Consider the following 15,227-nt stretch of genomic DNA (forward strand, 5'->3'; position numbering starts at 1 on the left):
ATCACTCAAGCTTAAATACCTACATCTATTCTTTAACTCCTTTTAACAAAGCTGTCTTTGTTTTTGATTTTTCTTCTCCGTTTCCCTCACTTTAAACAAACATTTCTGTTGTCTGTATTATTATTATGATGACCGTGAACTCTATTCTTTTCGAGATGTGGTTGATTAAAAATTAAAATTAAAAACAAAACGAAAGAAAGTAACCAGATACCCAAATTAATATAATTAAGTCTTGAGTAAAAAGTAAAAACAAAAAAAAATTAAAATTAAGAAATCTTTCCTTAATCATGAAAATTATAAAATTTACAAGAAAAAAAAAATGAAAGAATAATATAATAAAAGTTTAACATACAAACAAACAAACATGAAGAATTAATTGAAAATAAATAAAAATATAACTCCCGGTAAGAAAAAAAAAAGAAATTTGAGTAAATAATTTTAATATTACTTGGGTGGAATTATTGATTTTGAATTTTAGCAGATTTACATTGAACTGTCGTATAACCTCTTAACCAAACATGTATGTGTGTAGAGAAAGAGAAAGGGAGAGAAGGAGGGATAGAGAGAGAATGTGTATATGGATATACATGCATGTGTGTATGTATATACACACACTCTCACACATATATATATATATATATATATATATATATATATATAAATATATATATATATTTATATATATATATATAAATATATATATATATTTATATATATATAAATATATATAATATATATATATATTATATATATATATAACGGGAAGCTTTATGAAAATAAACAAAAGACGAAGGCAGGTATATATATATATATACAAAATAAGAAAATGGAGAAATACATTGAAATCAAATATCAATTACCAGATAATACTCAATCACATACTTTATTAAACCATCACATAAGAAACTATAAGGTTAAACATAATAATGTAGGGTAAAACAGTGTACATGAAGGAGTGTACATATATATATATATATATATTATATATATATATATATATATATATTTATATATATATATGTATATGTGTGTGTATCTATGTATGCATGTATTTATGTGTAAATTTAATTCTATTTATTATCACTGAACACAGACACAAAGAGAGAGAGAAATAAAATTCAAGTCAAGAACATTTCTCTCCAATATTAAGAGAGTTGATTTGTTTAAGACAGAAGACGAGGAATAATATTAGATCTCCAATACAACATCTCTTCTGTGTCTTTCTTTCTTTTCTTTTTTTCTGCTTTTTTTAGCTTTCATCTCTATATACATAAACGGCAAAATGTCTGTCTGTCTATGTGCATGTCCTTTATACAGATCCACAATTTTTCAGTTAGAGGGCTCGCACTTTCTATGGTCATTCAAAACCGTCCAAGGGTGGTTGTGCACATCTTTACATTTCCCTAGTTACCCCACAAGGCCATTAAAAAAAATCAATAGAAGTGACTTTTTGGTGAATTTTCTATCCAAATCCCAATCAAAATGCCCGAAACTTGATACGCCAATTGAATGCCAGCTAGCTGTATGTGATTGGTCGGAGAATTGGACAGTACTCGCATGTATGTGCGCACGCATGCAGCTGTATATGCATGCACTAGCACTATGACCCGGCGTTGCCGGGTCATAGTGCTAGTTTGGTAATAAATATACATATCTTTTATCCTTTACCTTTTACTTTTTCCAGTTATTACACAGTGGCCAGGCTGGAACACCACCTTGGAGGTTTTAGTCAAATCAATTCTGGTATTTATATTTTTAAACTGGTCAGTTAATTATTCTATTGGTCTCATTTGCTGAACCGCAAAGTTTCAAGGATATGAAGAAACCAACACAAATTGTCAAGCAGTGGAAGTGGTGGTGGTGGAGGGTGTTGAAAGAAACTGCTACAAAGATGCACACACATGAAGGGCTCCACACAGTTTCCATCTACCAAATTCACTCGCAAGTCATTGGCCAGCCCAGGGCAAACAACTTGCTAAAGTTGCCATGCAGTGGGACTGAAATCAAAATCCTGTGGTTGGTAAGCAAGCTTCTTAACCACACAGCCATGATTTTTTTTTTCTTCTTTTCACCCTATACTTAAGATGGAAGTTAGTGCCCATGATCCTCAACAGAGCCACAGGACCACTGAGACTGGTGGGAGAAGAGAGGGAGGAAGGTATCCACACACACTAGAGACCTAGCTCAAACATATGTAATAGTCTAAAGGTGTCTAAGGTGTCCTGTAGGGATGTTCAAATGAGCAATGGATAAAGTCTACCACCCAAATAGGAGAGGGCAGGATTTGAACTGAGAATGGAAAGAGCCAGAATACTACCAGAAGGCATCCAATCCATCATCCTGGATTGCTTTATGGATACATATATTATATACAGATCCAATAGTCTTTGTTATGATAGCTGCTCAGGCCTCCGTGCTGGTGGCACGTAAAAGCACCATCTGACCGTGGCCGTTTGCCAGCCCCATCTGGCACCTGTGTCGGTGGCACGTAAAATGCACCATCCGATCGTGGCCGTTGCCAGCCTCGCCCCCGTGCTGGTGGCACGTAAAAAGCACCATCTGATCGTGGCCGTTGCCAGCCTCGCCTGGCCCCTGTGCTGGTGGTATGTAAAAAGCACCATCTGATCGTGGCCGTTGCCAGCCTCGCCTGGCCCCTGTGCCGGTGGTACGTAAAAAGCACCCTCTGACCGTGGCCGTTTGCCAGCCCCGTCTGGCACCTGTGCCGTTGGCACGTAAAAAGCACCCACTACACCCACGGAGTGGTTGGCGTTAAGAAGGGCATCCAGCTGAGGAAACATTGCCAGATCAGACTGGGCCTGGTGCAGCCTTCTGGCTTCCCAGACCCCAGTTGAACCGTCCAACCCATGCTAGCATGGAAAGCGGACGCTAAATGATGATGATGATGATGATGATATAATGAAATATGCCTGTGTATTGTAAGCTAAATTCAAAGACGACAATTTTGGACAGTAAATTGGTTTCAAATTTTTGCACAATTTTCATCTAAATTTATATGAAAATAATAAAATTTTTCAAGTAAATATTTTAATTCAATTTTAACACTGAAATTTTTCTTTAAAAGATAAAAGAATCTTTTTTTTTCCTCAATAACTACCAACAAATAAATCCTCATTTCTAACGGAAATTTTGTACTTTAACAATTTTTTGAAAAGGTATGACAGAACATATTTTAAAAGTTTCAAGCATGCAAATTTCTTAAAAAATAAAAAAAAAGTTGATAAACATTGCAATAAATAATTTGGATTATAGATTTAAAAACAAACATAAAAATATTTACTTTGACATTTTAATCCCTTTAACAACAATGGACACATGCAAACATCTGGCAGACTTCCACGGTTTCCATTAGCTAAGTTCTACTTACAAGTCACAGGTCAACCCAAAGCTATGATAAAAGACACTTGCCTTAAGTGCTGTACAGTGGGATAGAACCTGAAACCATGTGGTAGCAAAGCAAACTTCTAAACCACACACTTATGGTGCATTCATTTGAGTGGTCGATGCCCACAGTTTGAGTGGTCAATGACCACAGTATCTAAGCAACAAACCCTACATGAATGTGATAAGATCCACTACAAGATCCACTCCTTCTTGTAGTGCAGTAGCTTGTATGCCTCAATGACCCTGAGAGCTATGTCTGTGAAGTACAAGCAAATATGCTGGACAGGAAGTCAAAGGATAAAGGCCAAACTAATGTGGACCACATCTTTCCAGAGGTAAAAACAGGCTTGCACAGGGACAACACCCCTACCTAGGCCTTGTTGGCGTTTGTGAGAGATGCAGCATTGAGGATGAATGAAGCCAGCTCAACCCACCCCGGGTGAATGCTGTCAAGTCTAGGAAAGAGCTAAGTTACAGAAGCAACAATTCAAAACCAACAAGACCTGAAAAAGGAAAGAAGTGAAAAAAAAAAACAGCCCAGAGTCAAGAGCAGTGGACAAAATAGAGAAAGAGAGAATGAGAGTGTAATACAACACAAATTAGAAAAACTTGTAAATGTAAGGAACCAATTGTACAAAATCAAGGGATTATAAGAATTCTGCAATTTTTCAAGGTCATCTTTAGAGTTGTGACGGTGCATGGCTCAGTGGTTAGTGCATCTGGCTCACACTCATGAGGTAGTGAGTTCAATTCCTGAAGCAGACTGTGTGTTGTGCTCTTGAGCAAGACACTTTATTTCATGTTGCTCCAGTTCACTCAACTACAGAAATGAGTTGTGATGTCACTGGTGCCAAGCTGTATCAGCCCCTTTGCCTTTCTCTTGGATAACATCAGAGGCATGGAGAAGAGAGGCTGGTATGCATGGGCAACTGTTGGTCTTCCATAAACAACCTTGCCCAGACTTATGCCTTGGAGGGGAACTTTCTAGATGCAATCCCATGGTCATTCATGACCAAAAGTTTTGGGTTTTTTTACCTTTACCTCTTTATTTTTAGAATCAGAACCACTTCACATATGCAGATAAAATGACATACAGAAAAAAAAAATTGCTATTTACCGTAATAAATGGTGATGCGGAAGGATCTTGGTACTGTGTAAGCAAGGACTGTACTGGTAGCTGAACTTTGGGACGAGTTTTTAAGCGTTTGTTGATGTGAACCAGTAGTTCCATCACCTGAAACAGATCAAATGAAAACATTGTATTACATAAAAGACATCTTATGTATAATTAGTAATTAAACAAGAAACAAGATTAGCTGTTTTCTTAATCCTCTTGGCATGTTTTCTTCTGTTATAGGGGCAGGTAGGTTCTCCACAGTTTGGTAAAAGCATTAGGTTTTTCTGATGTTAATCTTTAAGCTGACCAACAGTCTACCACCCAGTCTACCAGTTTCTGCAGATCTTCAGCACTGTGGGCAACCAGCACACTATCATCAACAGGCATCATTGCTCACACTAGGGCCTTCATAGTAAGCATCTTTGCTTTATGCTGCACCTCAAAGGCAGCTTCCAACACTGCTGCGAGACAGAGAGAGAACAGTGCTGGAGCAAGTAGGGGTTCACCAAGGGTCAGTTCTCAGCTCATCTTGTTCATCTTAATCCTCCAGGCAATAACAGAGGAATTTAAGACAGGCTACCTTTGGGAGCTGCTCTATGTCGATGACCTTGTTCTTATAACCGAATCACTACCTGAACTAGAGAAGAAATTTCAGGTGTCGAGGCAAGGTCTAGAATCAAAGGGCCTTAGAGTTAATCTAGCAAATACCAATATCTTAGTAAGTAGGTCTTGCTTAACTTCATTTGTCACTACAAACTCACCTGAGGTATTGCTATCTTGCACTACAAATACCAGCATTCCTTTGTGCAGGGACCTGACCAAAATGATGAACCTTCAAGGACATACATTTTTCTTAAGAACCACCCAAAGTCCACCATGGGATATTGTGTCGAATGTCTTTGAGAAGTCTATGACATTACATACACAGCCTGTTCTGTTCAATGCATTTTTCCTGAATTTGGCGAAGACAGAAGATCATGTTCACAGTGCTTCTACTGCAACAGAAGCCACACTCTCAGGTAAGACATTTAGTTCTGTCTCCAAGATCTGGTGGACAATGTAATATATAAGCTTTCAATAAGCTTCACACCTCCATGCTTCCAGATTTCAGCAGGTATGCCAAACCTACCAGGTGCTTTACCTTCTTTCATTCGTTTCACTGCATCATTGAATTCTTTGTAAGCAGGTTCATCATCTAAGGATTGGATAGTTGGCTGTTGTGTAATCCTCTTGGGGGCAACATAGTCCACAATACCTGGGATATTAAGCAGGCTGACAGTGATTGGAAAATCTATCAAGGATTTCCAATTTTTCCTTGAGTACTGTTTTGCCATCAGGAGCTATGAGTTTTGTCGTGCCTCTTATCCTTGGCCCCTGTACCTCTCGAAATCCTGAGTAAAATGCTTTCATATCATTTTTACCAACATGGTGCTGCTTTGGCCTCCTACCGATCTGATTTCAGTTTCCTAGTATATTGTTGCAGCTTCCTTTTCACTTTCACCAGTTTTCCTGTTTAACTTTATGCTGTTATTTAGCTGCTTTCCCTTTGCAACGTCCCTTACCTCTAGCAGGGTCTGCAGTTAGATGTCATTCTCATTAACCCTTCCATTACCAACCCACCTGAAACCACTTCTGGCTCTGTAGTACAAATGTCTTGTTTTCATAAGTTTTGAATTAAAATCTTCCACCAAACAAACCTTAGTCAAAATTTATGTTCCTAACACTAGCTGAAGGGTAACTAAGTTATTTTACTAAAGTCTTTGTTATATCTAAAAATAATTAAAAGAAACAGAGCATCTCAACAATAATATAGTAATGAAAGGGTTAAACCAATCTCTTGGTATTTTTCACTGGTTTGCTTAGGACCTGTTGCACTCTCTCCTATGTACTTATTTCCAAGATGTTCCATTTTCTTCAAGTCCTTTGTTTCCCTTATTTTCCTATCCTTCCAAAGCCTTATCCAGCTGTTCTTGCAATTTCTGTCTCATTTTGGGGTCTCTCAGTTTCACAATGTTTAGCTTATTTTTTGATCAGCTTTTTGTCTTCATGTTTCGGTTCCTGAAGGAAAAAGTGACTTTTGATCTGATCATGTGGTGGCCGGTAAAGCAGTCTACACCGCTCATGGCTCTTGTAACTAGGACATCGTTTTGATCACTTCTCCAGTTAATTATGTAGTTTAACAAGTGCCACTGCTTGGAGCAAGGGTGCATCCAAATAGATTTTTCACGGTCTGTGTGCTTGAAGACTGTTAGTAAATACTAGGTTGAATTCAGAGGGCTAAAAGATTACCATTTAGATTGTACTTTCCCACTCCATGTTTGACTATCACACCAGGCCATCAGTCTGCATCTCTGCCTACTCTTGCATTGAGATCTTCCTTCATCATCATCATCGTTTAACGTCTGCTTTCCATGCTAGCATGGGTTGGACGGTTCGACCGGGGTCTGGGAAGCCAGGAGGCTGCACCAGGCTCCAATCTTGATCTGGCAGTGTTTCTACAGCTAGATGCCCTTCCTAACGCCAACCACTCTGTGAGTGTAGTGGGTGCTTTTTACGTGCCACTGGCACAGGTGCCAGGCGAGGCTGGCAACGGCCACGATTGGTTGGTGTTTTTTATGTGCCACCGGCACGGAGGCCAGTCGGCGCGGCGCTGGCAACGGCCATGTTCGGATGGTTCTTTTACGTGCCACCGGCACTGGTATCACAACCACAATTTCCATTGATTTTTGAACGATTTCGATTTCGATTTCACTTGCCTCAACAGGTCTTCGCAAGCAGAGTTTTGTGTCCCAAGAAGGAAAGGTACGCATTGCAGGGAACTTTCCACAGCACCTATCTTAGCTTAGCATAAAATTCCTCTTTCGCTTCCTGAGAGTTATTCATCGTTCTATCAAGTACTGTTCTAACATTCTTCTCAATGATACTCATTGTTTTCTTGCATCCTATCTTACACTTCACTGGCTGCCAGAGAGGGAGTGAAGCAGTGCAGACTTTGTTTACTGGATAATGTTCAAGCTGGCAAAGGAAAATTTTGCCTTTGTCATTTCATTTGCCATAGAACTACTTACTAAGTGATGAAGTGAAACTAGCTTTTGCAACTGGCTGGTATCACTCTCTCGGTACAACACTAGTGTTGCTGGCATCAGTGTCATACTGTAGTAGTTGACTGATCGTTTATCTCTACCCTTAGGTTATGCCACAGGTCACCATTTGGGAGTGGTTTACCATAGACATATGTACACATTTTTGGATGGCAGTTGTCTCTCATGAGTTCCTCTGCCCTTTGTCAGGCTTCGTTTTCAGTCCTGCAGAGTGTCTAGAACCATCCTCCTCACTAAGCAAGCTTGGTGGAGTTGCCAGTTTAGTCACTGATGACCAGATCATGCAACAGGTTGTACTGGGTTACATGTTACCAGTAAGGAAGTGACCTGACATACAACCTCCTAGAGATAATAAAAAGATGGTTTGAAAGTATGTACTTAGAAAAACATAGATACAAAGTGTTGTATGTGAAAATCATAAAAAAATAACCTTGTCTACTCCAAGATTGTTTGCATCCCTTGTGATGGAACACACTGCTGGATGGATGCAAGTAATGAAAGCAAAGTTAACAAGCTTCGTTAGGATAGAAGTCAGTTTCAGGTTAAACTGGCTGAAGGTAACAACCAGGAGTAGCAGTTGTTTTACAGTTTAGATGAATGCTTCCCTTAATATCACCCATGAATTGGTAAATCAGTTGTGGTTATATTGTTAACCAGATGTGGGTTCAAGTCTCCATTGGCTCTCCCAATTTTATTTATCCTAGTTTTATTTGTGTGCATACACACATCATCATCATCATTTAAAGTCCGTTGTCCATGCTGGCATGGGTTGGACGGTTTGACCAGGGCTGGCAAGCTGGAAGGCTGTAGTCTGATTTGACATGATTTCTATGGCTGGATGCCCTTCCTAATGCCAACCACTCCAAGAGTGTAATGGGTGCTATTACGTGCCGCTGGCAAGGGTGCCATTTGCGTGACACCAGTATCTGCCACAACTATGATTTCACTTGGCTTGACGGGTCGTCTTCTCAAGCATGGCAAAATGCCAAAGATCTCGGTCATTTATCAATGCCTCCGTGAGGCCCAACACTCAAAAGATGCTTTTTATGTGCCACTGACATTTGCCACTTAGCCTCTGTGATGCCCAAAGCTTGAAAGGTGCTTTTTACATTCCACTGGCACAGGTGCCAGTTACATGACACCAGGATCAGTCACGACTATGATTTCACTTGGCTCGATGAGTCCTCTCAAGCACAGCATATTTCCAAAAGTCTCGGTCACTAGCCATTACCTCTGTGAAGTCCAAAGTTCACAGATCATGCTTCACCACCTCATCCCATGTCTTCCTGGGTCTACCTCTACCACAGGTTCCCTCCACAGTTAGAGATTGGTACTTCTTTACATAGCTGTCCTCATCCATATGCACCACATACCATACCAGCACAGACGTCTCTCTTGCACACCACATCTGATACCTCTTATGTCCAACTATACTCTCTTGTGGATAGTAAAGAAACATATATATATATATATTGGCCCTCCTGCCAGTGGCATGTAAAAAACACCCACTACACTCTCGGAGTGGTTGGCGTTAGGAAGGGCATCCAGCTGTAGAAACTCTGCCAAATCAAGATTGGAGCCTGGTGCAGCCATCTGGTTCACCAGCCCTTGGTCAAAATCGTCCAACCCATGCTAGCATGGAAAGTAGACGTTAAACGATGATGATGATGATGTAGCCACAACCCAATGGATAAATCATGTAAACAGAAATAAAACCAATCAAAAAAAATAATAAGTTAATGGAAATACCTTTTTCCTGACTTCTTCTTGTGGACTGGAAAGTCTTGACAGGACAGGAGCCAGGAACTTTCCAAGTGCTACCTCTATGTTTTCATCAGTATCCGCAGAAGCTATGCGCAAAAACACGCGCTCCAAGCGCACTAAAACAAGAAATGAAAAGAAAAGACCATGAATACATATTTCTTTATATAAAAATTATCGTTATTGGTTCATTCAATGTTTACTGATTGACACATAATGAAGAATTTCTTTAATCCTTTAGCATTCAGATTACACTGTCCAATGTCATGCTTATTTATTGGTTTCAAATTTTGGCACAAGGCCAGCAATTTCGGTGTTCATCAACTCCAGTGTTCAACTGGTATTAATTTTATCGATCCCAAAAGGACGAAAGGCAAAGTCAACCTCAGCAGAATTTGAACTTAGAATGTCAAAAGCCAAACAAACTACCACTAAGCATTCAGCCCAGCATGCTATCAATTCTGCCAGCTCTCCACCTTGATAATGCTTATTTATTAACATTGTTTTGAACAACTTGTGCATTATTTTTGAGATTTTGATGATATAATTTCATTGGACTGTAACACAGGTTTAGCAACTAAAAAAAAAATTTTTTTTTTTCATTGCTGCACACAGTACACAAAAAATTCAAAAATTTTGCCAAGAAAATTTTTTTTGTACATACGTTACAACTCCAACAACACTTTTGTCAGTTCTTTGGTCCTTTGCTTTTCTCTCCTCTGTACTAATGGAGTCTTCCCAACTTACTTGCGTACTCTGGTGACATCATGCTTTGGTTTGCTCAACTGGATGCAGTGCCTCCCCAACAGCAGCTAAATCTTTTGTACTGTGGGATGCCTGCACCTCTTGTAGGCTCAGCGAAAGATCTCATCCGTCAAGACCCACATCCAGACGCGACTTACACATCCGTCAAATCCGAGGTTCTCTGTTGGAACACACAATCCGCAGAAAGTAAATTCTGAACATTGATGCAGGATGACCACCTGGGAGATAGGATGCCATCTGAGTTCCTTCGTCGTTTGCGTGAACTCAGTGACACTCCACTTGAGGACAATCCTCAGCTTAGGAAATTGTTTTTCTCTCAGCTACTGCTGAATGTCCAATAAACTCTGGCCACAACAGCCAACCCCAATTCACTTGATCAGATAGCCACCATGGCGGACAAGATCATAGATTTTACTGTGCAGCCTGCACGTCACCATACCTGTTCGGACCCTGTAGTAGCTTCCTCTGGTACCACAAAGTCTTCTCCCTCGTCACATGACAACATTTTGGAGAGAGTCGATACATCAGTACATCGCATGGACACATTGTAGCGAGAACAAGCCAGCTCTCGTCGTCCTAAGTCACGGTCGTCTAGTTCTACTCCAATGGTTTTCAATCTCTGCTGCTACCATGCCACATTTAAGAACAAAGCCCATCGATGTATCCAACCCTGTTCGTTTAAGCTGTTGGGAAATTAGTTACAGAAGCCTCTTACGTATGCTCTGTCATCTAAATCAGACAAACACTCACCTCATGCTTTTTGTCACCTGGCCTACATTTCCCAGCTCATGAGTGACATTCGGCATATACCTGGAACAGAGAATGTGCCTGCTGAGGCACTCTCTTGTCTCCCTGTGTGTTCTCTTCCATCTCCTGCTGCAATCGATTTAACTGCCATTGTGCAGGATCAGCCAGCCCTGGACACATTGGATCTAACTTCCATCAAGTTGTCCTGTTGCAAGTTTGCCTACCTTCCCTTCCGTCTGTTGAAGGCACAATCCTTTGTGACACAGCTACTGGTTCCCCAGACTGTTTGTACTTGAGAACCATCAGCATTCCGTTTTTGAAGCCTTGCACTCACTGTCACATCCTGGTATCGCTGCTTTGGTGAAGCTTATTACGGCTCGGTTTTTCTGGCCTAATATGTGCCGCATTATCACCGCTTGGGCATGCTTTTGTGTGACATGCCAGCATTCTAAAATCCACAGGCACATTTGCACTTCTCTTGGACAGTTTTCTTCGTTGGAGACTTGCTTTCGCCATGCCCACATTGATCTGGTTGGACCATGGCCTGTCAGTCGCGGTTTCTCTTACATATTGACATGCGTTGATCGTTTCTCTCGTGGACATTTCCATTGAGTCAGTTGCTTGAGCTTTTGTTTCTAACTGGATTGCTCACTTTGGTGTCCCAGCTAAAATAACCACTGATCGTGGACACCAATTCGAAGCTTCCTTATTTCATGAATTATCATGAATCCTAGGTATTCATTGCATTCGTACGACCAGCTTCCAACAGGATGGTCGAACGTTTTCACAGGCAACTGAAGGCTGTTCTACGTGCCACTCCTGATCCGCAGTCTTGGACAGAATTCCTACCTATCGTTCATCTTGGTTGTCGCACTGCTGTTAAAACAAACTTAGGTTTCTCCTCTGCTGAACTCCTTTACAGTACCATCCTGGCACTCCCTGGTACAACGTTGGCACCAGACAATTCATTGCATCCTGATCCAACGTCATATGTCTCGCCGGCAACCAGTAATTAAGCTGGAGAATAAAACATTCACTCTCATTCGCGCTTACGCTGAGAAACACTGTGAAACCAGCAGTCACAGCGGACCCTTGTCCCGCTCTGACTCCACATGCTTATCTCCAGAGGTAATGAACCTCATGTGTACGGAGCTATAACAAACCATGCACTGCCATAAAGATGGTCTCTGAGAGCGAACCACATGAACGAGAACTCTGTAAACAAACAGCTATTGAACTGTACTCCACTTGTGGAACTTCTTCATGTTCCAGATCCTTGAAGCTACAAAAATAATTATAATGGGAAAAGGAGATACTCCACAGGTATCCATAAACCTTCCATTCCATTATAGATGTAAACACAGTGACAAACTGGGAGACACTATATATACATATATATAAATATACACACACCCACATGATAAACTTCTTTCAGTTTCTGTCTCCCAAATTTACTCACGAGGGTTTGGTTATAGTAGAAGACGCCTGCCCAGAGTGCCACGCATTGGGATTGAACCCAAGAACATGTGGTTGGGAAGCAAGTTTATCACACAGCCACGCATGTGCCAATAGAATTTATTTATTATTTTTTTTTTTGAAATAAATTGAAACTATTCGTTATGCAGAATTTGACAGTTCCAACTAATCTCTCAAACCCATTAATAATTATCTAATTGGTTTACCGAAAGTGTTATTTACCGATTTTGAAATGAATATTTTTTGTCGCATCTGTTTTTATTTCTGTAAGTACCATTCAGCAAACCGAATCTAACAAATTGCGACTCCAACAAATAACAGACAAATTCTCTTTCAAATCACACCAACGTGGTTACAACCAGCTTATATGGGGCCAAAAAAAGCAGGGGACACACATGGCCAGGATGGTTACAGTTGCAATACTTGTAATAGGATTAAATAGGAGCTAAACCCTAGCGATATCTTTACACCTTAGCCTTAAATAGTAAAGCTATCAACATGGTATCTCTTACAGAGTGATTATCTCCAAAGCGTATCCATAACATGATACATTAAGGAATTAGCAGATTTTTTCTTTAATTATTTAATCAAAGACCAAACAATTATTAATGTTTCGAATTATTTTTGTTGCCAAACGAATTATTTCTCGAGTTTACATTATGTTTCGGCTTTAATAAACAAACAAACATAAAAACTATTTTATTTTTTTCGACATTTTTATAGAATTCTTCAGATACATCTTTTCGTATGTTCTAAGGAATTATACAAATATTTTCGTTTGCGTTGGTTAAGGCCTGTGGTTTCCCAGTTGTGCCGACAATTTATTTCTAATTAAAAATAATGAAAAAAAAGTCCCAAGAATTCGTAATAAACAAATGTAAACAGCAAAATCCTCCAGAACACAATTACTTCCCTCGACCATGACATCACCATTTTTTAAAAGATACACGGTAAAAAGTTAGGCCCGAATGAATCGAGATGCGAAAAAGGAAACATTTCCACTAAATAAATGAGGAACAGTGGAGTAAAATATTTCCCGCCGACCCCTGTAGCAGACAAAAGAAAAGAAAGGAAACCCCGAATATGAAATGTACATTACTTGCTAAAGACTATCGAAATCTATTTCATTGAGTAAATAAATACAAATTACTATCGTCCCGTCGGTGTTTTAATTAGGGACTAATTAAACTTTTAAATTGGATAATTTCTTTTTTTTACTTCGAGCGTCTTCGCCCCATTTGAACATTTAGGGAAATTCAAAGAAATTATCACATTTACAGGACTACCTAATAATAAATAACGTGGGCCGTAAATTATTAATTCTATATCTGCAGATTCTCAGAGGTCCCCAGAATAAAAAGTAAGGTGAGATGTCGCAGACTAAGTTCTATGACTTGGGGAACATAATAATAATTAAGAAAGAAAAGGTTACGAAAAAAAGTCCCTTCACAATTTTTAATGATACAGCACTTTAGTCGTTTCGTATACAACACCAAGTCTTTAGCTCGTTTTATTTATTCATTTAGGATAACAAATGTTGTAAATGCAAACGATTTTCAAGGAAATCGTCGCTGCTAAGATAATAGTATCGTTAGGGGATGAAAGAAAGGGTTTTAAATTGTCCATGACGTTAAGAAATAAAGCGAAATAAATATAGGTTTTCCGCTCGAAAGATTCTAACCAAAGAAGGATGTTTTTGTAAATAATATTAGGGAGAAGAATTAGTTAGTTGATATGTATCTCGAGTGTAGTGTAATAAGTGTCTTTCTAATTACGAAATAAAAGTAATGCGACGGTGTGTAAGGAGCTACAAGTCATTCTGTAAACATTAGTCGAGATGACCAGAGAGAGATTTACGAAAGAAGCTTTTGTAATGGGTTATATTGGACGTATCTTCTGGAGCCAAATATCAAATAAAGCACAAATGTTTCGAAATGTTAGCAAGTAACAAGGGGTTTAGATTTAGATTCCGGGGAATACTTACTCAAATCATCTTCGCCCGACATCGAAATTTCACTTTTATGAAATGGTAAAGTTAACTTCTGCTAAGAGATACAAACCGTAAACGGATTCTTACAAACACACGACTGTTGCAAAAAAAACGAAAATGAGTTTGACTGTCGTAAATCCTAAGCATGTAAACCGTACAAGGTTTTAATCTGCGGTTTGTGTTATTTTCCTCCCTCTAAAATAAAGGAAATAAATAATATTTTTAATTGCAAGAATAATAAAAAGTTAGAAAGATATAATATGAGGATAATTCGCAAATTTACATTCATAGTAATCCAGCTTCCTTTAGAAATATTGATTTCTGAGCATATTAATTTAAATACCAATTTGAAAGGGAAGAGAGCATAAAACATTGTGGAATGATTGCTGTTTTATGGGGTTTGTCATGCTACAAAATATTGATTTCTTCTCTTTGACACAGGCCTGCAAATTTACCAAGGCAAGAAGTGCTATGGTCAGCTCGCCAATCCTTTGCTTAAACGTTTGGTACCACATATATCCTTGGCCCTGATTATAACCAATCACCGATTGTTATGTTGTACAAAAAAAAAAAAAATCAAAGAAAATTTCCAAAAAGTTGGGCTGTCCAACATATTGTTCTTTCCACCAATCACAAGCACTGGATTTTCACCACTCAAAGAACCTTGTTGGATCATATACATTAGTTGAGATTCCTATTGTTTTACAGTCAATTGAAAGGCTACTTTACATGCATCCAAGTAAATCTTCCAGTCTTTCCATGCTTAATAAGCAGAACGGTTTTCTCACTATTTTTTAGGTCCTTGTCAGAGTGCAACAGGACTTTTATCGCCGAGGTCGACTCAAATTCCACCAAGGTTGACTTTGCC

At 39.2% G+C, this 15,227-nt stretch overlaps 1 protein-coding gene across 1 annotated transcript in view; it reads right to left on the reverse strand.

The window, feature by feature from the left end:
* Positions 1 to 14,503, reverse strand: part of LOC115222137 (proteasome adapter and scaffold protein ECM29) — a 92,696-nt gene extending 78,193 nt beyond the window's left edge. The window contains exons 1-3 of the mRNA XM_029792271.2: positions 14,354 to 14,503; positions 9,370 to 9,500; positions 4,520 to 4,636 (exon numbers count right to left, since the gene is read on the reverse strand). Coding sequence (XP_029648131.1) covers positions 4,520 to 4,636; positions 9,370 to 9,500; positions 14,354 to 14,375 — 270 coding nt within the window. The 5' untranslated portion in view covers positions 14,376 to 14,503. The remainder of the gene's footprint in view (positions 1 to 4,519; positions 4,637 to 9,369; positions 9,501 to 14,353) is intronic.
* Between the last annotated feature and the right edge of the window lie 724 nt (positions 14,504 to 15,227).

This window comes from Octopus sinensis, linkage group LG19 (assembly GCF_006345805.1).
Source record: "Octopus sinensis linkage group LG19, ASM634580v1, whole genome shotgun sequence".
NCBI classification, from domain to species: Eukaryota; Metazoa; Mollusca; class Cephalopoda; order Octopoda; family Octopodidae; genus Octopus; species Octopus sinensis.